The sequence below is a fragment of the Perognathus longimembris genome, chromosome 1 (genome assembly GCF_023159225.1).
Source record: "Perognathus longimembris pacificus isolate PPM17 chromosome 1, ASM2315922v1, whole genome shotgun sequence".
Lineage (NCBI taxonomy): Eukaryota > Metazoa > Chordata > Mammalia > Rodentia > Heteromyidae > Perognathus > Perognathus longimembris.
The window spans coordinates 4,313,251-4,335,589 of NC_063161.1; the positions used below are offsets into that span (position 1 = coordinate 4,313,251).

The following is a 22,339-nucleotide window of genomic DNA, read 5'->3' on the forward strand; positions in this document are numbered from 1 at the left end:
GTCTGGATGCAGAGCCGGGATGGGGTGCGGAGCCCGCACGGGGCGCAGAGCCTCGGCGGGGTGCCGAGCCGAAGGGCCACGCCCCCCCTCGACCGCCGGGACCCGTGTGGGACCCCGCACCCCGCGGGGACACGGAGCGCCCGGCGTCTCCTCCCGCCCCCACCTGCCGCCCGCCCCGCGCCCCGCCCGCCCCTCCCCCACGTGCCCGAGCCGCGCTCCCATTGGCCGGACGCGAGAGTCGCCCCGCCCCCCGCGGCCGCGGGCCAATGAGCGCGCGGCTGTCAGCTCGTCAGCCGCGCCGGCGGCGGGCGGCTCCGGAGCCGGAGCGGCCGCGGGGCAGCTGCTGCGCCGAGCGCTCGCGGAGCGGCCGGTCGGTGGGACCCGCGCCCCGCACGCCCGCACCCGACCCGGCCCGGCCCGGCCCGGCCCGCAGCGAGCATGGGCGCGGCGGCCGTGCGCTGGCACTTGTGTGTGCTGCTCGCCCTCGGCGCGCGCGGGCGGCTGGCGGGGGGCAGCGGGCTCCCAGGTAAGCGCGGGGTCCGGGGGGAAGGGGGAGGCGGGCGGGGGGGGGCGCGGGGCGGGCGGCGAGCGGGGGGGGGCGGGCGCGGCGGCGGGGCGCGACCCCCACCCCCAGGCCGGGGCCCCGCGCCGTCGGGGCCGCCGCCGCCCCCCGCGCGCGCGCGCTCGCGCCCCGCTAGTTCTCAAAGTAACTTGTGCGGCCCGCCGGGCGCCCCCTCCCCGCAGCCCCGGCCTCCTCCGCCCGCAGCCCGCAGGGGCCCGCGCCGCCGCCGCCGCCACCCCGGGACGCGTGGGCGCCGGGGGAAGAAAGGAAGCGCGACGGCCCGCCGGGGGCCTGGGCGCGGCGCACCGGGCCGGCCGGGCGGCGCCCGGGGCTGGAGGCGAAAGAGAAAGGACGGGGAGGGGAGGTGGAGGCACGGACGACGGACGCAGCCGCCGGAGGGGAGGCGCGGGGGGGGGGGGGAATCAGACAAAAGGACGCAGGAAGAGGCCCGGGGGGAAGGGATCCCAAACGCCACCGGGCACCGCGGGGAGAGGAGACCGGGGAGGCCGGGGAGGGACGGACCCCAGGAGGAGGGGATTGCGCTGGGGCTTCCTGGTGGTGAGGGGGAGAGGCAGATGGACACGGAGGGTGGGGGGGAGGAGAGAGGGGAGCACCGGAGCGGCTTCGCAGAGGGACAGAGGAAGGATGGAGATGCTTGGCGAGAGATGGGCAGATGGACAGTCAGACAGGAGGGGGAGCAGACGCAGACACTGGAGCGGAGGTGGACCGGACAGGGAGCGGAGACCCCATGCCGGGCTTCCCCGTGAGACCACCAGCCAGCCTGTGGTCGGGAGGTAGCAGATGCAGCTGGGGGTGCCCTGCTCTCCGGGGACCCCCTGCCCTCTGGCCCCTTTGCCTACCTGTCTCTGGTTGCCTGGAAGGGGCTACTGAGCGAAGCTGGAGGTCCTGTCACTTCTCCTGCGGTCACATGGGCTCTTCCCCCTGTCCCTCCCTGGAGGGGCTGGGAGGACCCCGCCTATGCCCACCCCCCTCCACATCCCCTGGGTCCGCTGAGGTCTCTTGGAAGTAGAGCCCTGTGAAGGGCAAAGAGTGTGTATCCCTTGGAATTGAGCTTTCTTCCATGGACCCTAGAAAAGAAAGCATGTGGACCAGACTCCCCTTCCAGAAACCAAGCCTTGCTGCCTGCCCCCGCCCCCATCTGTGTGTGCTTCTCCTCCGTTCGGGGCCCTTGCCTCTGAGTGGCTGTTCTTGGATGTGCCTCTGTCCAGCTCCTCTTCCTGATGTCTCTGGGTCTCTTTCTGCCTCCCCATCTCCCCTCCCTGAAAGCCCGGTGACCCTGAGCCCCTGGCAGCTGGTCCTAGCGAAAGCAAACCAAAGCCCCGGTGTTAGTCAGGGACTGAGGCTGTCCAGCTCAGGCCTGCGGGGAGTGGGCCCACAGAACCTGGCTGAGTACACTCTCTCTTGGGGCTCTCCCACACTTCCCCCCGGTACCCCTCGCCAGCAACACCTGTTAACCATCCTGATGAGGACCCCCCCCCCGGTGGGAGGGGGGAGAAGACACAGGGATGGCTTCCTGTCTCTCCCCTCCATGTCCTGACCCACAGGAGAGCCATATTTTCCTCCTGGTCCCCACCCAGAGTTTGGGGCGGGCTCTCCTCAAAGTATTTGGACCGGCACCTCTTGAGGTGCTCCCCGCAGAGGGTCCCTCACCCCCGTCCCTCTGGCCCTAGCATCCACTCCCAGTCTCTGGCTCCCTGCCTGCCTGCCTCCCTGCTCTTTCCCACCGTCCTGGGACAGCTGTCAATCAGTGCTGCCCATGTGGGTCGGTACCAACACCCTGGACTGTGGCGCTGCGTGTGTGCGTGTGCGTGTGCAGGCCTGTGCACACGTGTGGTGTCTGTGGACGCCTCTCGTCCCTCAGGAGTGTTGAGTTGGAACCACAGGGACTCAAGCCAGATAGAAGCCTCGTGGGAAACCCCCCCACCCCACCCCCCATACACAGACACAAAACCCAGCAGCTCCTCTCAGAAGGACCTCCACGTGGACATTCTTGGGGACCAGACAGTGAGGTGTGAGAGATGAGGGCATCCTGAGCTTTCTCTAGAGCAGCTGCTCGGAGGCCCCTGTGCTACTTATCTGAGTCCTTTTATCTGTCTGTCTGTCTGTCGTCCATCTGTATGTTTATTCAGCTCAGCCGGAAGAAGCATGGCACCAGGCAAGGTTGTTCTGTGTTGGTGTCTAGTCTCTGTCCTTACTAGTGAGCCACGGACACTTCGACGCCTGTCCTCCCCAGGCGTGAACCTGGCGATGGCGAGGCCTAGGTCCTAGCTGGGCTGTCTTGTGTACTGAGGTCTCCGTGTCCGAACCAGCTCCGGCTCTGGCTCCCTCCTTCCCTTCCCTCCCCCCTACCTCCCCCTCTGAATCATCCTTCCCCTCTTTCTCCCTCTCCCCCTCCCTCTCCCGCTCAGAAAGGTGTGTGTGGGATGTGTATCTGGAAGCTCTCTTGTGTTGTTTCCCAACATGGATAGACCGGTGGTTTTGTGGTGTTTGGAACAGGAAGTGGGAGCTCCCCAAATGTAGCCCAAACCGCAGTCTAGAAGTGGGGATCCAAGATCCAGGTTCACTCTGAGATTTCCAGGGGGCAGGGCGGGCGGGGGGGAGGAGGGCAGAGAGGACCTGGAGCGGTGAGCCTCGGTGAGCCAGAGTTAGCCTGGACCGAAGGGTGGCTTTGCCCCTGGCTGGACCCTGCAGTCCGGGGGTGCAGAGGCCAAATGAAGACGCCTCCAGTCTCCTAGCCTTGGGGGCGGGGGCGGTTCCATGCGCATGCCGTCTGCACAGCCTTCTAGAATGGCCTCTGCCCACTGCTCCCCGGCTTCAAGGTGCCTGTCTTGAGCGGGATCTAAACACCCGTGGCGTGGGGACCGGGTGCGGGGAGGAGGGGAGGGCGGGGTGTGCAGGCTTTCCTACCTCTCCAGCGGGATTGTGGCGGGGTAAATGAGGCCGGGCATCCCGGGGCGGGGGGTGGGGGGGGACATGGCTGAGGAGGCTGCCATCACGCCACACCCCCGTCTCGTGACAGCCCATCCTGTCAGCCGCCTCGGTGGTCTCACTGGAGGGTGGAGGAGGCGCCCGTCTTCCCCGGCCACCCTTCACAGGCTGCTTCCCCCCCCCCCCCCCCCCGCAGGCGCCGCAGACGTGGACGAATGCTCCGAGGGCACGGACGACTGTCACATCGACGCCATCTGCCAGAACACACCCAGGTCCTACAAATGCCTCTGCAAGCCGGGCTACAAGGGGGAAGGGAGGCAGTGCGAAGGTGAGTCCCGCCCCCCCCCCCCCCCCCCGTGCCCTGGGCACCTGCGGCCCGAGCTGCTGGGAGACTGGAGCCGCCCTGGGGGGAGGGGGGGACGCGGCTGCCGGCGTGAGGTGCCTGGCCGTCACCCGTGTCTTAGGCTCTTTTCTTGGAAAAGCTGAGGTCAGGGCACGGACGTGGTGGGCATCTGTCCCTCCCTGGGTGGGAGCGCGCTCAGCTTCCGGTCAGAACCACCCGGCGTGGCTTGGAGCTTCCCTAGAGGGGACGGACTCCCGTCTCCCTTGAGCTGTAGCCCGTGCCAGGGCATGTGGGTTCGCGCCGTCCACCTGTCCGCCCCCCCCAGACCCTCCCCCTCCTGCGGCTGCATTCGGTGTCCGTTCTGCTCTGCTTCTTCCGCGTCGGCGTTCCGCACCGCGTCACGATCGTAGCTCACTGGACCGCGGGGCTGGATCCTCTTGGCCCTACCCACGGGCTGGGTGTTCCGGCCGTCCCCGAGGCTGTCACGTTCAGGGTGTGCCCTGGGAACTCACCGGGGGCTCCTTCCTTAGAAGGCTGTCACCAGCGCCCGGCGTGGGAATGCAGAGAAGGTTCTAGTCTGTGTCAGACTGAAGTTATTAGCTCTGGGCCATCTACCTGAGGCCGGGCCAGGAGTGCAGGGAGGGGACCCCCCCACCCCCACCCTGCCACTGGGTCACCCTGACCCCGGGTCAGAAGAGAGGAGGGCAGGGAGGGGCCTGGCCTCTCCGGGAAGCTCTGGGTTGCAGTCCGCCTCTGACGGGACTCCAGCTCCCCCTGAAGGGCCCCAGGGCCGCCTGCCCCGGTGCCCGGCTTCCGGCCGACCCTCAGGGTTCACGCGTGCCGTGGCAGGTGGGCGGGCATGCCCCCGGCCACCGCTGCGTGCTGTCACTACCCTTGGAGTGACCTGGGAAAGCTGTCCCCCTCCCCAGGGCTCGCTGGGCCCAGCCACCGGCCTTTAGCCAATCACAGCTACTTGGGAAGCGGAGACAGGAGGATCAACGGTTCAAAGCCAGCCACGGTGGGGCGCGCCTGTCACCCCAGCTTCTCGGGACGGGGAAGAAGGGTTTGAGGTTGGCCCAAGCAAAGAGTGTGAGATTGAATCTGAAAAACAAACCAAGAGCAAAGAGAAAGCCCCCCCCCCCCCGCCCGGGGCTGTACTGTCTGCTCCCTGTCCACGCGGTGCCTCTGTGGGTGGGTGGTTTTTGCTGCCTGTCCTTCCTCCGTCAGTCCTTTCCCAGTTGATCGGAGTTCAGGTCCCGCCTGCGTAGCACGGAGCCCCCGCTTAGCTGTGAAAGGAACATGGCGCCCGCACCTGCGTCAGTCATCTGCGTCACCACGCACGCGTACGGGCGGGGGATGGGCACGGGGATGGGGGGAACGAGGACACGTAAGATGAGGGGGAGGACGAGGATGGCGAGGAAGGAAGAGTATGACAACGGTGATGGAGGTGGTGGTGATAGCACTGTGGACGGTCTTTATTTTTTGCGTGCGAATGCTGTCCTGGGACTTGAACCCAGGACCAGAGTGCTGTCCCTGAACTTCTTCATTTCATTCAAGACTCGCGCTGTGCCGCTGGAGCCACAGCCCCGCTTCCGACTGTTGGGTGGTTGGTTGGAGGGCAGAGTCTCACAGACTTTCCTGCCTGGGCGTTTGCTGGGCTGGCTTTGACCCTCGCTCCTCAGCTCTCGGCCTCCTCGTTAGCTAGGGTTGCGGGCCTGAGCCACCGGTGCCCGGCACGTCGATGATTTTAAGCGTGATCATCTCATTACACTGGCGGTGGCAATCATCATACATCAATCAATCGTCGTAACGGTGAAGGGGTGATACTTGGTCTTTTTTTCCCCCCCAAAATCCCCCAAGATCTGGCATGGCCGGGACAGCAGAGGGGCCGTCCAGCTCACCAGCCCTGGGGTCCCCTCTGACAGTGACAGTGGGGGGCTTCCTCAGCCGTGGGGTGATAGATATAACCCCCCCCAACCCCGGTATCACCCACAACTTGTTGGAGACAGACCCTGCGAATGCGAGCAGCTAGAATTCCATTCTCCTTTTCCTTTTCTTTCTTGCGCTCGCATTGGGGCTTGAACTCAGAGCCTGGGCATTTGGCTTATTTTTTTTTTTGCTTAAGACGAGCACTCTACCACTTTAGCCACAACTCCATTTCTAGCTATCTGGCGGTTCCCTGGAGGTAAGCGTCTCACGGACTTTCCTGCCCAGGTTGACTTTGAACCTGGACCCTCAGACCTCAGCCTCCCGAGAAGCTGGGAGCAGAGGCGTGAGCCGCCCGTGCCCGGCTGCGTCTCCCTTCTGGAATCTGGAAGATGATGCCCTCCGGGCCTGGCCGGGCACTCGGCTCCGTGACCCTCAGCTGCTGTCATCGCCTGCCCTGCCCTCCTCCCTCCCTCATCTCACCCAGCATCACGACCCTCGGACTCGCCAGCTTGCCTCTTCCCACCCCAGGGCCTTTGCGTATTCTGTTGCTCTTCCTTTCGCTAAGCCCGGGCGTCTGCAGCCCAGGCAGCCCCTGGGGCACAGGCTTCTGGGAAGCTGTCCGGGCCAGCCCAGCGCCAGCCCCCTGGTCTGAACTAGCCAGGCCTGTTTGTACTCGGCCTGCCCGAGGGGCAGGCCGGGGCCAGGAGGGGCATTGCAGTCCCTTTAAACGCTCCAACTCATTTGACCTTAATTGCCTTGTTTTCAGACATTTGCTAAGGAAAAGGACTAAATTATAGCTTGAATTGGGTCTTACTAATCTTAATGAGAAGCTCTCGTCTATAATCCGGTCCAGGCCTCGGATGAGGAGTGAACCGCCCTCCGATGTCTTGTTTAAATCACTGAGACCCTCCTGCTAATCACTGTTTAGTCTGCAGCAGCAGCGTGCACCCCGCTACTCGCGCTTACATCGCCGACCCTTTATTCAAGTGGCTTATTCCACTCGCAAGTTCCAGCTCCAGCCTCTTCCAAAAATGCTAGCGTTACAACGCTCAGAGGAAATACATTTCCGTTTCGGCCACAGTATGTTAAATGTATTACTGTTTTCCCACGCGCGCGTGTGTGCGTGCGTGTGTGTGTGTGTGCGCGTGTGTGTGAACCATGACAAGCTTTGGTCATCAGAGATCACAAAATTAGCACGTATGTGATGAAGGTAAATAGTTCCTTCCTGAATTTTATATCCCCAGGGTCTACTTGTGAGACACTGGAGGTAGGTCGATTACAGAGTATGTTATTAAAGGGTTTTAACCTAACTCCTAATAATACGCCCTACGAACCACTTAAAAAAAAAAAACAACAAAAACCTTCTAACCGAGTAGACTTCTCGGGGAATAACGTTGGTGACCTTATTAAATCATTTCTGTCATCATTATTGCCCTCTTTATTGAAACCGTGGGTAGGTTCTGCTTTGGGGAGGCCAGGAAGGGCGGGATGAGGCGGGCCGGGCAGGAAGGGCGGGGCGGGCTGGGCAGGTGGCCGGGGCGGGAACTCCTCCACTCCTGCGGAGGCTGACGCTTCTGCCCGCCAGTCCAGCGGACCCGCGGCGGGTGGGGGGAGAAGCAGCCGGTGGTCTCTGCCAGCAACTCAGCAGCTCGAGGGCCTGGCAGCGGGTCCCAGCCCTACAGCAGGTGCGGCCGCACGGAGAGGTCTTCAGACGAGAAGAGCGGGGCTGGGGGTGTGGCTCGGATGGAAGAGCACCTGCCTCGCAAACCTAAGGCCCTGAGTCCCAGCCACAGTGCTACCACCACCGAAGAAGGGTGTTCAGAAGGAAAGCGCAATGGCTCCTGCTGTTGGGCACGTAGGCACTGGGTGCGTATAGGTATTGGGCGCCTAAGTGCTGGGTGCGTAGGCATTGGCTACATAGCACTGGGTCGGGCTCATACGCATTGAGTCTGTAAGCGTTGAGCACGTGGGTGCTAGGTGCATCAGCGCTAGGTGCATAGGCCTTCGGTGCTTAAGCATCGGGTACATAGGGGTTGGGTTCTTAAGCCTTGGGGTGGGGGGCAAATTCACCCCTGCGAGCCTCAGCTTGGACTGGGTAGACTCAGGTAAGCATGTTCACCGAGTCCCTGTTCTGTGCCAGGCTAGGTGTTGGGGCCAAGGTGTGTTTGCTGCCTTTGACCTCACCGGTGAGTGGGAATCAGATTGGGAAGGACAAACACAGAGCTAGGACACGGTGAGGTACAGGAGAGCGTGTCTCTCCCCCCGCGGGAGGAGGGGGAAGGAATCCAGAGAAGGCTCCTTGCAGGAGACGCCACCCCGGCCGGGAAGAAGCGGGCCCCGCCTTTCCTCCTGCCCCCCCCCCCCCCCGTGGTCTCTGGAAGCATGCGCAGCAAGGATTCGAAGGCCCTGCTCAGCCGCTGGGCTCTGCGGGTGACTGTCACCTTGCGTCCTGGCGTCCTGGTCCCGCAGGGGAGCGAGCAGTGGCTATCTGTCTGTCTGTGAGAGGGCGCCACCCCGACAGGTAGCCCGCCGGGCCTTTGTCCCTCCCAGTCCTCCTCTCTCCAGGATGAGGGGTCTTTGCCCCGCCTCTCGTCCCCCTCTGCTCCCCACCCTCGGGCCGCAGCCCCTCCTCCCGGCCCTCGGGCCTCCCCAGGGCTACTTCTTCCTCCAGTGGCTCTATTTGTTTTTCCATCTGAGGAATGCTAACCCAGAAAAAAAAACAAAACCATTATTTCTAAGAAAATAAACTGCGGGCCCGTTGGCCTTTGAATGCTACTGAAATGGATATGGGCCTTCCCCAAAGGCTTGAGACAAAGAGGGCCAGGGACTCCTGTGTGCGGGCAAGGTCAGGGGGTCTCGGCGGCCCCGGGGCCGGGCCCTCCAGATGGGTCGGGCTGCAGCCTCTGGGAGGAGCGAGCGAGCCTGCGACTCCACTGGCCCGTGGCCCCGGCACAGCTGCGGGGCCTGACCCCTCCCGGGGCCCCGAGACACAATGTGGCCCTCTCTCCGCAGTCCCCGGGCTCTCTGTGCCCATGGGAGCTGTGAGTGGGTCCCGGAGCCCCCCGAATGCAGCCCTGGGTGACCCTGGGGCGTGGAGGGCAGGAGGTGGCGGGCAGGCCCTGATGGGAACCTTCCCACTGTGTTCTGCCAGATGCTGGTGCCCTTCCCCTGGGGCCTCCGCTGAGCTCTGGCACCTGTCCCTCCCCACCCCTGCGGGTCCCCTGGGCTGACCCAGGGCCTGGCCAGCCCCCCCCCCCACACCAGGCCGTGTTCGTCTGAGCCTGGTCTTTCTCCCCGCTACCCAGGCCGGCAGCTTCCTGTGGCCCGAGTCCAGGCTGAGAGGCAGGGGCCGGGCCTGGGGGGAGCACTGGTGCTGGAGGAGCAGGGGCAGGCAGGTAGTTTGTCCTCCACGAGGCCACGTGTGGCCCTGCCTCCCTGACACGCGGGGCCGTTCTAGAGGATTCCATCCCAGGGTCCCCCTCTCATCTGGACTCAGCTACCCATTTATAAAAAACAGGGTGGTGGACAGAAAGAGCTGAAGGACACTGAGCCCTGGAGAGCTGGCTCAGTGGGTTTCTGCTTGTCCTACTGCTGATTGGGGGGTACCCCCCAAATCTGGAGCCTGCCGTGTGGGGGCCTGGGCCTCCCCCTCCCCCCCCGCTATTCCCAAAGGGTACAGGGAATTCCCCATGGGCTGGCGCCGCAGCTCGGTGGGGGGGGCTGCCTGGAGCGGCCTTCGATGTGCTCGCGTTAACTGACCGTCCAGGCGGCCCGGCTCCGTTCCCGGCTCTGTCCCCTGCTCCCCTCGTAGCGGTTGTGCAGTCTTGGGCAGGGCAAGCGGCGGCTCAGGGTCTGGAAATCAAGATGGTGCCCACCATCTTGGGTAGGTGTTGGGGCTGAGGAAGGAGCTTTGGGCCAAGCAAGTCTATCATGAGCTCAAGGATTGGTGGCCAAGGCCACACCGGGGACGGGGGGGGGAGAGGCCCCGAAGTGGCCCGGATGAACCCGTGGTCCTCCTGGTCCCAGGGTGCTGGAGGGGGGCTCCCCGCTCTGCGGCTGAGCCACGGTCATTGTGTGCCGCGAGGAATGGAAAAAGTATATAGCCGGGTGTTGGTTTTGCGTGACCTTTGGCCTCCCCCGTAATTAACTGCCGGGCCCACTTCTGGCATTGTCCCTGCCGAGGGGACACCTGATCGATGGACGCCAGGGGCCCTGGGAGAGGAGCTCGGGCTCATTACTCGGTCATTACAAACCCCGCTTAACCCCGCACCACCGGAGACAGGGCCTTAATCCTTCCTGCCAGGCAGCTGAGGAGCTCGCTGCCTTCCCCAGAGCGTAATTAGCCCACAAACCGGATTAAGATTTATTCCTCAATGAGGACTCGGCTTCCTAAGCCATCCATCTCCCCCAGGTCGGTTGTCGTCCGATCGAAGGAGTGCGTGGTCTTTCCCGAAAGCCACAGACAAAGGAGCAGAGGAGGGCCGGGCGGGGAGCGCCCGGGCCGGCGGCGGGGCGGGGGGGGACGATGAGAAAAACGCCAATTTGGGGACATGGGGGGGGAGACTGTGTCGGGGTGTCGGGAATGAGCTAGAGAGAGCGCGCATGGCGCTGTGAAGTGTGGCCGCTCAGAAAGGCGGGTCGGATTTTCAAGAAAATGCCCACCGCTGTGAAAACCAAATGAATGGGAAAGTACTCCGATTCATTACAAAAAAAAATCTTTGGGAACCCAGACGCCACAGAATATACACGCGCGCGCGTGTGTGTGTGTGTGTGTGTGTGTGTGTGTGTGTGTGTGATAAGAGCAGCGAGACTCAATTTTGAGTTAAATGGACAAATAAACCAACCCCAAACTGTCGTCTCTGGGGTGTGCCCCCCCCCAGCGGTGCTGGCCGTGGGCTCCCGTGGGCGCCCGCCCATTGAATGTGGCGCAGAGCGGGGCCGTGGGGCCTTGGAAAGAGCCCGTGCCGGCCGCTCCCGGCTCCTCGCGCTGCCTCCTCTGCGGGGCACGGGGCGCGGAGTTTTCATTTGCACACCGTCCAGCCGGGGGAGCGGGGCCCCCGGCGTGAGCGGGAGGCCTGGTTGATCTTTTGTCCTGCGCCCCCCGTTCCCGCCCTGGATTGTGGCTGCCCCTTCTCCTCCAGGTTGACACGGGCCTCGGAAATCAGAATTAAAACCTACGTGACACTTGCCCCGCCTTTCTTCTTCCTAACTCCTGTGTGTGTGTGTACGTGTGGACACGTGTGCGCGTGTGTGCCAGTACCGAGGCTTGAACTCAGGGCCAGGCCGCTGTCCCTTCTTCGGTCTTTCCGCTCAGGGCTGGCCATTCTACCGCGTGAGCCACAGCTCCCCGTCTGGGTTCTTGCTGGTTAAGTGGCACTACGTGTCTCAAGGACTTTCCCACCCAGGCTGCCTTCGAACCCTGAGCCTCGACTCTGGAGGCGGGCACTGTCTGGGGACCTGAAGACGAGGTCTTCGAGCGTGCTGTCCTCCGGTTCCTGGTCGGTGGCCTGGGAACTGCGCTCACTGCACCCTGGCAGCCGAGCGCCGTGGCCTCTGTTTCCCCTTGCGGGGCCTCCTCCGGGGGCGGGGCCTGGCTCCCTTCCGTGAGGAGGACGGCAGCCACCGGGCTAGGACCCGCCACGGATGCCACCTGCCAAGGCTCTGTGTCCAGATCAAGTCACCTGAGGTCACCTGGGGGTGAGGATTGGGCGTACCCGCTGGCGGAGGGGGACACGCCTCCACTCCCAGGAGCCCTTTAAGAAAAAAGCATCTTGTCCCCCTCCTTGCCCGGCCGGCCGCCTCCTGGGCGTGGTTTTTACAATAAGTGTACCTGCTTTGGTGGGGGAAGTTTCTTGCTTGGCTCGGGTCTGTGGTTCTTTTTACATCGTGTACTAAAGGAGGAAGTTCTCACCGATTCTCTGTCTTGTTCCTTCGGGTGGTTTTGTTTGGAGACAGTCCCACTGTGTAGCCCAGGCTGGCCTCACACTTGAAATCCCCCTTCCTCAAGCTCCCGAGAGCTGGGATGGCACGGTGTGTGAGCAGACCCCTCCGTCCTGGGCGCGGAGCTCAAGCCGGGCCACTCGGGATCCTGCGGCATCAGGCCGGGCCTGGGGAAGAGACACCACGAGCTCCTCCCGCGAGCTGCTCCGACCCGAGGGGCTGCTTTGATCGAGGGGAGAGGCCCGGGCGGCAGAGCCTCCCGCACTGCCCAGGCCGCTGGCTAACGCACGGCGGGCCGCGCCACGAGGAGTCAAAGGGAAGTCTAGAAACGGGCTGCTTACCTGTTGCGCGCTTACTTTGCCTTTCTGGGCTTGGTGGCTGGATTGCGTGCCCTGACCGTGAGGGGGTCGGTGAGCATTAGGTTAGGAGGGGGCCGGGAACTTGCGGCCCTCGGTTCCCTACTGGGGGGGGGGGGGGCGGGGAGGCTGTCTTCCGTCGGAGGGCGTAGGGGCCCCCGCGATCCCGCGGAAGCAGCGGCTGACGTTGCGTGTGCGGGTATGCGCCCCTGTGTGTGATCGGTCGTGTTGCTTTCTTGGCGTTAGCTTCTAAGAAGCCCAGCCGAAACTGTAGCGGACCGTTTGTCATCCTGACAGGTTGACCAGGTGTGTCTGCATACTGTCACCCACGTTTATCTTATTTACCCACCCTTGTTTCTCTTCCTTAGCCCTAACATCTTTTTTTAAGTTATTGTCTCTATATTCTAAGCCGTTTGGATTGATAATGTTTGGAAGTGGATGAGTGGGTGAATACAGGTTTGGATCAATAGATGGGTGAAGGTTTGAATGTGGGGGATGTAGGTAAGTGGGCAGGCAGGTGTGTGTGTGTGTGTAAGAGTTAACAGAATGGGCTGGGGATATAGCCTAGTGGCAAGAGTGCCTGCCTCGGATACACGAGGCCCTAGGTTCGATTCCCCAGCACCACATACACAGAAAACGGCCAGAAGCGGCGCTGTGGCTCAAGTGGCAGAGTGCTAGCCTTGAGCGGGAAGAAGCCAGGGACAGTGCTCAGGCCCTGAGTCCAAGGCCCAGGACTGGCCAAAAAAAAAAAAAAAAAAGAGTTAACAGAATGGTGAGGGTTTAAATCATTGAATAGATGGATAGCTGGTTAGGCATCCATTGGAAGGGTGGGTGGTTAAATGTGTGGGTGCATTTTTAGATGAACAAGAGGATGAATACTGAGATGGGTGCACGCACGAGTGAACACACAGGTATTTGCCTGGATAAGTCGATAGCTGCGCGCGTGATTGGATGCATGGGAAGATGCCCAGCGGACTGGATGTTTTGGGGGATATATATTAGCATAAATAGATAAGTGGATGCGTCGTCGGGTGACTGTGTGGATGGATGGGCTGGGTGATGAGTGGGTATCGGGTGTGGTAGACGGGCGTGTGGGTGTGCGGATGCAGGCCAGCTGATGGACAAGCGCACGCGCGCGTGGAAGGATGGAGGAGGAAGACGTGGAGGGAGGGGAGGGCAGGCATTTGGACGAGTGGACAGGGTTTCCTCAGCGTGCACTGTAAGTGTGCTAAAGGTGAAATGACATGGACAGAGCGTTTTGCCAATGACCGGTCTATGATGGGCATTTTAACTTAGGGGACAAGACCTAGGCTTTGTAGACTGAAAGGCCTTTGGTCTGATCCTTGACCTACACTTCCTGTGTGACCTTGAGCGGTTACTGAACCTCTCAGTCATAAAATGGAGTTAAAGTGCCTTTTCAGAGTTGTGAAAGGGCCTGTGTTTGTTTCAGGAGTGCATACTGGTGTGTTCCCTCCTGAAGTACAGCAGACAGAGAAAGAAGACAGACAGACAGACAGAGCGAGGGCGGTGGCGGAGGGGGAGGGGGCGTGCTGGTGGCACAGGAGGTGTGGGCGCTGGGACCAGGGTGGCTTCCCCAGAGCCCCTTGCTCTGAGGGGAGGAACGAGGAAACTGAGGGGCTGCCAGGTTAAATCACGGGAGGCGTCCTCGTGCCGCAGGCATTGGAGATACGGAACTCATGGGCGGCCGACAGCCTTGCTGAGCTGACCCCGTGCTGAGGGAGTAGGAGGAAAGCACATCCCTCGTGTGGGGAGGCCCAGGGAGTGCTCCCAGGGACTTGCGGTGGGCCACATTGCTCAGGGAGTGCTCCCCAGAACTTGGGGTGGGCCACATTGCTCAGGGGGTGCTCCCAGGGGCTTGGGGTGGACCACATTGTCCAAGGAGTGCTCCCAGGGGCTTGGGGTGGGCCACATTGCCCAGGGAGTGCTCCCAGGGGCTTGGGGTGGGCCACATTGCCCCGGCAGTGCTCCCAGGGGCTTGGGTGGGGCACTGCCCTTGGCGTGCTGCGTGGAAGATCTGCAGGGAGAGGCAGGGAAGTGCTGGGACCTGGGACTGAAGAGAGGTCAGTGCTGGGAGTGGAGCCTGGGAAGCAATCCGAGTCCTTCAGTCTTTTTCTCCCCCTTTGGGCCAGTCCTGGGGTTTGAACTCAGGGCCTGAGCACTGTCCCTGGGCTTCTTCTTGCTCAAGGCTAGCGCTCTGCCACCTGAGCCATGGCGCTACGTCTGGCTTTCTGGGTGGTTAGTTGGAGATAAGGGTCTCTGAGACTCTTCTGCCCTGGCTGGCTTCAAACCGCGATCCTGAGATCCCAGCCTCCTGAGCAGCTGGGATTCCAGGCCTGAGCCACCGTGCCCAGCCCTCAGTCCTTAGAGACAGTACGTGCTCTCAATAAACTGACAGCCTTCCGTCAGAGCGCCTTTGGGGTGACGTGCAATCAGCAATGAAATAAAGATGACTGGAAGCAGAAATCAAGCCTCCTCCCCTTGGGCCTCCGGAGCCTCTGTTTGCTCCTTGCTGCTGGCCGGGTCGGCCTAGAGAGACCCTGACCCTGTCCTCCGTCACCGCTGCTTCTGTTCTCACTGCGTGTTCCCTGCTGCCCTGCGGCGCTCGGTCACCGCCACAGCCAGGAAGAGGCCCAGTCGGTACCTCCCCGGACGCCCGTGTTTCCCAGGCTGGCCCTCGGTTCCCCTGTGCCCCCCGGACCGACGTGAGAGCATACAGCCCGGGACCTCCCCGCAGGGGCTCTCCGGGCAGCTGAGGGAGCACCCCGCCCCACCTCTGGCTCCCCTTGTCTTTGGGGGGGCTGGCTGGACTCCGGCTTTAACAGGTCGAACGTGACCTCAGACCCCTTCTCCCATTAGCTCGCTGGTTCCTTCTCTGTCTCCTCCTGAGAATCACTTCCGGTTTGGCACTTCCGGTTCCGCTGCGCAGCCCTGCTGTTCCCTCCTTCCAGAGAGTGTCTTGGGGCCCAGTGGAGGTCACACGAGATCCTGGGGAGCGTTTAGAGCAGGTGTCTCAGGTGATGGCCCGTGGGGTCTCTTGTGCTCCAGAGCCTTCTCTAGGGAGAGGTAACGACCTACTCCGTCAAGCCAACGGGCCGGGGGCTCTGGATGTCTGACCGGCTTGTCCCAATTCTTTGCTGCAGTGTTCTGCATCTTCTCTCTGGAAACTTCAGAACTGATAGCCCTTTGACCCTGGCTGGGAAATGTTGAAAAAGACTTAAAACAGCAGAAAAAAAAGAAAGAAAGAAAAGCAGAAGAGTGACCTTTACCAAGGCTGTTGGCCATTGTTTGTGAGACAGAAGCCTGTGTTGTAACAAGAACGCTGGAACCGCTGACACGCCTGATGTGCAAGGCAGCTATTTTGGGTGGAATGGCGGACTTCCCGTCCATTCTGCATCCTCCCCTTTTGGTGATGTGCAAATTGAGTTTTCCTCCGTCTCTTCCGCTTCAAGAGAGATGATTCAGGGGGGCTGTAGACAGGGACCCCACGTGTCAGCAGGGTCGAAATCGTAGAGGGAGACGGGGCCAGGTATGAGCCATGAGCCTTCCATGCTAACGTGTCAGGAATGAGAAACACACACACACACACACACACACACACACACACACACACACACACACACCCCACGCCACGACCCTGCACTGGCGGTGAGCCTGGCTTCAGATTCAGGATCTTTGTTTTTATAACCCCGAAGTCCCCACCCCTCGGGAGGACTCGATTAAGTGCCTGGCTCCGAGAGGCTGGCGGCTTCCGCAGTGTTGGGAGAGGGGGGGCCCTGGGCATTCTGTCTGACCCCTCTCGCATCTCACCTTGCAGACATCGACGAGTGTGAGAACGACTACTACAACGGCGGCTGCGTCCACGACTGCATCAACATCCCGGGAAACTACAGGTGCACCTGCTTCGATGGCTTCATGCTGGCACACGACGGACACAACTGCCTGGGTGAGTGGCGTGGCCGGGCCCTGTCCCCCGCATACACACACACCCGGGCACGGCCTCCCTGTCCCTCAGCTCTAGCCGATGACCCCTGGGCCTGTGGGTTCCTCATATCGGCTTGCTCAGGCTGCCACAAACAACATACTGTCGGCCGGGTGGCGTAAGCCGCGGGGATTTTTGTTCCTCCGTCTCCTGGAGGCCGACGGCCCGGCGTCCAGGTCCCGGCGGCTCTGGCTTCCTCTGAAGCTGCTCTCACCGGCCTTTGGAGGGCGGCCTGCTTGTTGTGTCTTCGCGTCTTGTCTTTGCGTCCGCCTGTGTCTGCTGCCCTCGTCTCCTCCTCTTATGAGAAAACCCGCCAGGTGGTTGGAGTAGGGCCCAACCTAGCAACTCTGTTTTTTTTTTATTTTTCTCTTTAAGGCCCTTTATAGTCGCCTTTGGAGGTACCAGGGATTGAATTCCTCTAACATAGGCCTTTTGAGGGGACACAGTTTAGCCCCTGATCTTGTATGCGTCTAAACTCCTGAGGTTCAAGCACACGTTTAAACCAGTTGTATGAAGTGTATATTCACAGAGCACCTCTGTCAGATTCAAGTTGGGAGAACACGGAAGGGTAGGGGGGGAAACACTGGAGAACATTCAAGAACTGCTTGTCCGGGTCCTTCGGGGTCCTTTCTGAGTCCGGGTCTGCTCTTACAGCAGTGTGCTCAGCTGCTCGGCTAGCGTTGTGCCTTCTCCCTTTTATATCATGGGCACCGCCGCTACTTTTGTGGGACGCCTGTCCACCCGCTGTCACGTTGCTAATGACCGTTGTGAGTTTCTCAGGGGTATCGTCGCAAAGCCACAAACTAGGCGTCTCAGGGCTCAGGGTGTGGCTTAGGTGTGGCAGAGCTAGGCAAGCAAGCGGTCCCGAGTTCGGTCTCCCGTACTGCGAGAACCACAGCGGGTGGCTTAAGCGAGAGACCAGTTCTGCCATGCTTGTAGCGAGTCAAGGCCTTGAGAGGGCTGTGGGCTAAAGTCTATCCCAGGCTCCTCTCCGAGTTCCTGGTCACCTTAGGGATCCCAGGGCTTACAGAGGGTCCCCCCGTGTGCCTACGCTGTCCTAGCTGAAATTTCCCCTTTCGTAAGGGTGTCGGTCATGTGGGATCAGGGTCCCCCGCGGCCTCTCGTCTCCCTTCAAGCCTCCGAGGGCGGTGGTTTGAGGTCTGTAGCCACAGGGCCCACCTCGCCGCGGGCTTGCGCGTCCCTCGGGACACGGAGGGCGCGCGTGGTCATGGGGGTCGCTGACTTATCGGGGCCACGGGGCCCTGGCGGGCGGGGAGGCCGGAGGACCGGCTCCTCGCAGGCTGCCGTGAGAGGTGCCCCGGAACACGCGGCCCGGCCCCAGGGCTCTCTCCGCCTGGGCCGCCGGAGGCTCTGCTTCCCCCGTCTCCCGCGCTCTGTGAAGCTGAAACGGCTGCACAGGAGCGGTTCAGTGGGTGCTGAGCATTTTAACAAACAGGCACGACGGTTGGGCCGTGATGGCTGGGCGCTGTTTGGTTGGCTTTGCGCCAGTCCCGGGGCTCGAACGCGGGGCCTGGGCGCCGTCCTTTGCTCAAGGCTGGCGCTCTGCCGCTGGGGCCGCAGCTCCACTTCTGGCTTTTGGGGTGGTTTCTTGGCAGTAAGAGTCTCATAGACTTTCCTGCCCAGGCTGGCCGTGAACCTCGGCCCTCGGCCTCCTCAGTCGGGTTCCAGGCATGAGCCCCGGGCACCTGGCTTCTTTTTGTTTGTTTTCACCATCAGTATCCAGAGGTGATGCTGGACCTCAAATGTTGTCTTTCCCTGTTTCCTCAAGCGCTCCCCTAGGGTTGCTTGCCAGAGTGGAACTAAAGGGTCCAGAGATTTCTCTTAATGACCGTGTATGCCGTACTTCCTTCATAAAGGGATCGAGCCGACACTCGGTGCACCAGCTGGCTTCTGGGGACAAGGGACGCAGGTCCGGCCCCCCGTGTGCTCTTGCCTTGGCCTCCTAGTGGCCCGTCGGGCTCGGCTCCGGCCTGGTTTTGTTTAATGCACGTTGGGTCTCAGATGATCTGGTTATGGGAAACAGATCTGTGACCGTGTAATTACACTCCAAATGAGTGCCAAAACAGAGGTCTGGACAGCGAGCTCCTCAAGCCCGGAAGGGCCTGCGCAGAGCTGTGTGCCTGTCTGGGGGAGGGCGGGGGAGAGGCTTCAAAGAGGAGGAAGAGGCCCCGAGGAGCCCCACCAGAGGCGGGGGAGGCCGGCTGGGTCAGGGCACAGCTTGTGTGGAGAGCTGCAGGCCGCGCTTCTCCAGTCTGGGCCCCGGGCTGGGAGCGGGCGGTGGGGGGGAGGGGGGCAGAGTCCGGCGTCTGGAGGGCCGGAGTGGGGTCGCAGGGCTCGCCGGCCAGCTCCGCTCCGTGGCTGGTGTGGGGCCGCTTGTCCGCACCCTCGCTTCTGCTACATTCGACGCCCCACCCCCACCCCGCCGCCTCCAGACCCACGGCGAAGCCCACGCGGCCCGTGTCCAGTGGATTCAGTGAGACCCTCGGTCCTTCCCCCGGCCCCTCCCCACCCCACCCCGCCCCGTCCTCGCTCCTCTGCTCGGGGCTGGGGCAGATCATTCCACTGGCTCTTCTTTCTCTGTTACGTTATCGAGTAGTCGTCTACTGACTCGGAGAGTCGGGCCTTCGCTCTGGTCGGCTCCGACCTGGACTCGCCGTATGACCCTAGGCTACTCGACCGAGCTTGGAGAGCCCCGTGTCCACCCACGAGCTGCCACGCGCAGTGTCAGCACATCGGAGCCAGAAGGAAGGGTCCAGCTCCAGGCCTGGCACCCGCTCCCGAGCCCGCTGCCTCCTCTCCCCAGCTCGGGGCCCCTCGGTGCCGGCGGAAGTGCAGGCGGAGGGGCGCCCCGGGTGCCCACGTGGACGCCGTGGCCCGCTGCGGCGTGGCCCGCGGGCTGGGGCTCTAGGGGTGTCACGTACGCGTGGCCCTCGGCGGCCTCGCTGCCGCTTGCCCCGGGCGCCGTGGGAGCAGGACGCAGGAGTGGAAGCAGAGATGAGCCCACGCGCACGCGCGTGCGTGCGCGCACACACACACGTGCACACACACACGCGGCTCCGTGCGCTACAGGAATGGCGACACTTCCTTCCTGCTCTGTGTGCCACTGGAATGGGGACCCTTCCTTCCTGCTGACCTGGGGGGCTAGACGTGAGCCCCCCCCATCCCCAGTTTGCTTGCCCTTTGGTGCCACACCTGCGCGGCTCCGTAGTGAGCCCGAGGCCCCCACACCTGAGTGGGGAGCTCTGACCGTGCGCCCTGGAGCAGCTGCCCCTTTGCTCTGACGCGGACCCACGGGCCACGGGTCCCTCTGAGAACTGAGGGCCCGAGGCCATTTGGGCAGGAGTTTTAGGGGCACAGACACCCCTGGCGCGGTCTGGCGTGGTGGGTGCGTGTCCCGAGCGTCCGTGACACTGTGATCTCCGTGCCGTGGCCTCGGGAGAGGCAGAGCTGGGACCCCGGAGCGTGAGGTTGGCTGCGAAGGCTGACTGAGTTGCTAGAACGTCCTCTCACCCCCCCCCCAACCCTGCTCCACTTTGTGAATTAATTCCCAGGGGCCACGACCCAAGCACTGGGGAGGTGTGGCCGGCAGGCCGGGGTGCTGTTTTGTCTTCAGACCTCTGAGTCAAGAGTGTTGTCTGGTTTTCACCTTCCCCTTGGAGCCACGACCAGACCCCTCAAGGGATGGAGGCCAGGGCCAAACCCCCATCACCTTAGACAGAAGCCCAGAGCTTCGGGAAGGCTTCCGAGTTTGTTGCAAAAAGCGAGGCTGGGGCCGGGAGGCTCCTTGTCTCGCCCGGGTTTGCACAGTTGAACTCTTTCTCGTCTGCGTCAGCGAGGCTATTTTCCTGTGGGCATGTCCTGGAGGGTGGCCAGATCTGTCCTCTGGGGAGTGAAACCTTCTCTCTATTTGACATCTTTATTGAGGAATTCCTCAAATGTAACAGAAAATGACACCAGAGGGAATTGAGAGAATTGAAACCATGAAGAGATCTCGCTCGACCCCAAATGGCTGCTTTTAGCTGGGTAATTACTTGAAATAGCAGTAGTTCTGTTTGAAAAATATTATTCCAAACTCCACGCAATCGGACAGCAGAGCACTATCTGGCCTAATAGAATAAGATTTCTTCTCTGTCTTAAATTAAAACCAGCAGTGGGTAATTTTCCCCGTCTCCGCGGGGTAAGGCTCCTCTTACCCCAAAGCCATGAGTTCACTCAGCCAGATGTCTTCACCGCCTCCGTCTTTACCTTGACTTACTGAAAAATGTGTTTCTCGAGTCGCTCACAGCTTGAGTTCTGGACTCGCCTCCCTCCGTAGCACTGTCTTCCGTGGCGAGGTTCGGCAGGAGGAACGAGCCATCAACAGGACACCCCGGGTCCCAGGGACGCGTAGCGAGGTCTCACCGTTCGCCGGGCGAGGGGGCTACAGCCCACACTGCCGGAGTTCGCCTCAAGGCCGCTTCCCGCCTCCCTGGGCCGGCGTGGACCCCGTGGGTCCCGCTTGTCGATCAAGGCCCAGCTCAAGCCTCCCATCCCCCGGGGGTGTGCTGGGGCCCCGGGGTGTGGCGGCGAGGTTCACTCCTTGCTGGGATCTGCAAAGCAGCAAGGCTTGGGGAGCGGGAGCGGGAGCCCCGGCGCTCCGTGCTTATTAGGCCGCTGACCCGTCCGCTGCCCGGAGCGCACGCCGTGGCGGGCAGGCCACGGCCGTATCTACGTCAGTATCTGTAGCATGAGCAGATGAAAGGATCTGGCACCTGAGAAAAGCCCCCAGCCCGCAGGCCCGGGTGGGTGTGCGTGGAAGAGATAAAGATGAACTCGACCGGAGGGACGGGAACGGTCACCACCCCGTGTGGGCAATCGGCCGCCGGTTTACCCAGAATCCCGTCCTGGGCAGCGACCGTGTGCCTGACCGAGCCCCGCGGGGTGGGGAAGGGCACCCCGCGTCCACCTCTGAGGGCGGGCAGACGATAAACAGCAAAGGGCCTCCGGTCCCCCGGGCCGCGTAAACGCCGCCTCACTCCGCCCGCGGGCCCCGCGAGGCGCAGGCGGACACGGACGGCTGCGGTGTGTGCCAAGGTGTCTGCCCTCAGCTAGACGGCATGAAACTGGAGACAACCCGAGGCCCAGGAGCCAAAGCCATCTGGAAGCTTCCTGGCTCACAGCTAGTGGTTGCTGTTGGCCGTTGGCCAGAATGCTTGTGGATGGCTTTTCTGTTTGGTCTTTCTGCACGGGCCCGGGGGAGCCTCCCCCCACCCCCCCGGCATGAGCATGGGGCCCCCACGCAAGATCAAGTGTGTGAATGTCTCACAGTCTAGCCTCAGTGGTCACACCCCCTGGCCACATGGGGTGGCGCGTGGCAGCAGAGGCGGGGGAATGGCAGATCCGAAGCCAGCACGGCCCCGTGCCGAAGACAGAAGGGCTGCCAGGGACTCGTAGCCCGTGCCTGTCATCCTAGCTTAATTCAGGAGGCTGAGATTGGAGGATGGAGGTTCAAAGCTCGCCCGGGGCAGGAAACTCCACGAGACTCTTGTCTTCAGTTAGCTACCAGAAAACTAGAAGTGGCGCTGTGGCTCAACGTGGTAGATCGCTAGCCTTGAGCTGAAGAAAGAGCTCAGGAACAATGCCCGAGCCCAGAGTTCAAGCCCCACGACCAACAGCAACAACAAAAAGATTGCCTGAGGGCGTAGCTTGGATGCTGGCCTGGTATTCTGAGGCTCTGAGTTCAACCCCAGTAACGTGCATGTGCCAGTGTGCGTGCACACACACACACACACACACTCTCCCCCATCAGATGGCCCTTGGGTGGGGGGGAGGGAAAGGAAGTGGCCTTCTTGAGGAGGCCGAGGGCCATCTGAAGATCCAGGAAGGAAGAGATGCCTGTGTGGTCCTGAGAGGGGGACGAGCTGGGTGAGCTGGGGTCGGATCTCAGGACGCGCGCGATGGAGAGGGCTGGGCCGGGCCTCGGGAGCAGGTAGGGCCTTCAGACTTCTAGAAGGGATCTGGGTTTTGTTCTGAGAAGCAGCCGTGGCAATTGATGTTGTTTCGATTGACATTTTGATCCGGAATTGCTGCTGCCAAGTCGAGGAAGGGGAATAGGGGGCAGAGGGGCTCGAGCGGGGGCCGGGGTGTGGACGGCTCAGGGTGGGGTGAGGGGCCGACAGCCGCAGGAACGCCTCCGTCCTCCCCATCGCGGGGACCTCACCTCGGCCAGGGGACCCAGCTGACTGCCAGGCTCTGCCTGC

At 62.2% G+C, this 22,339-nt stretch overlaps 1 protein-coding gene across 2 annotated transcripts in view; it reads left to right on the top strand.

The window, feature by feature from the left end:
* The first annotated feature begins 438 nt into the window (after positions 1–438).
* Positions 439–22,339, top strand: part of Scube1 (signal peptide, CUB domain and EGF like domain containing 1) — a 77,065-nt gene continuing 55,164 nt past the window's right edge. For both annotated transcript variants that reach the window (XM_048354183.1, XM_048354191.1), the window contains exons 1-3: positions 439–526; positions 3,708–3,839; positions 15,915–16,043. In XM_048354183.1, coding sequence (XP_048210140.1) covers positions 439–526; positions 3,708–3,839; positions 15,915–16,043 — 349 coding nt within the window. The remainder of the gene's footprint in view (positions 527–3,707; positions 3,840–15,914; positions 16,044–22,339) is intronic.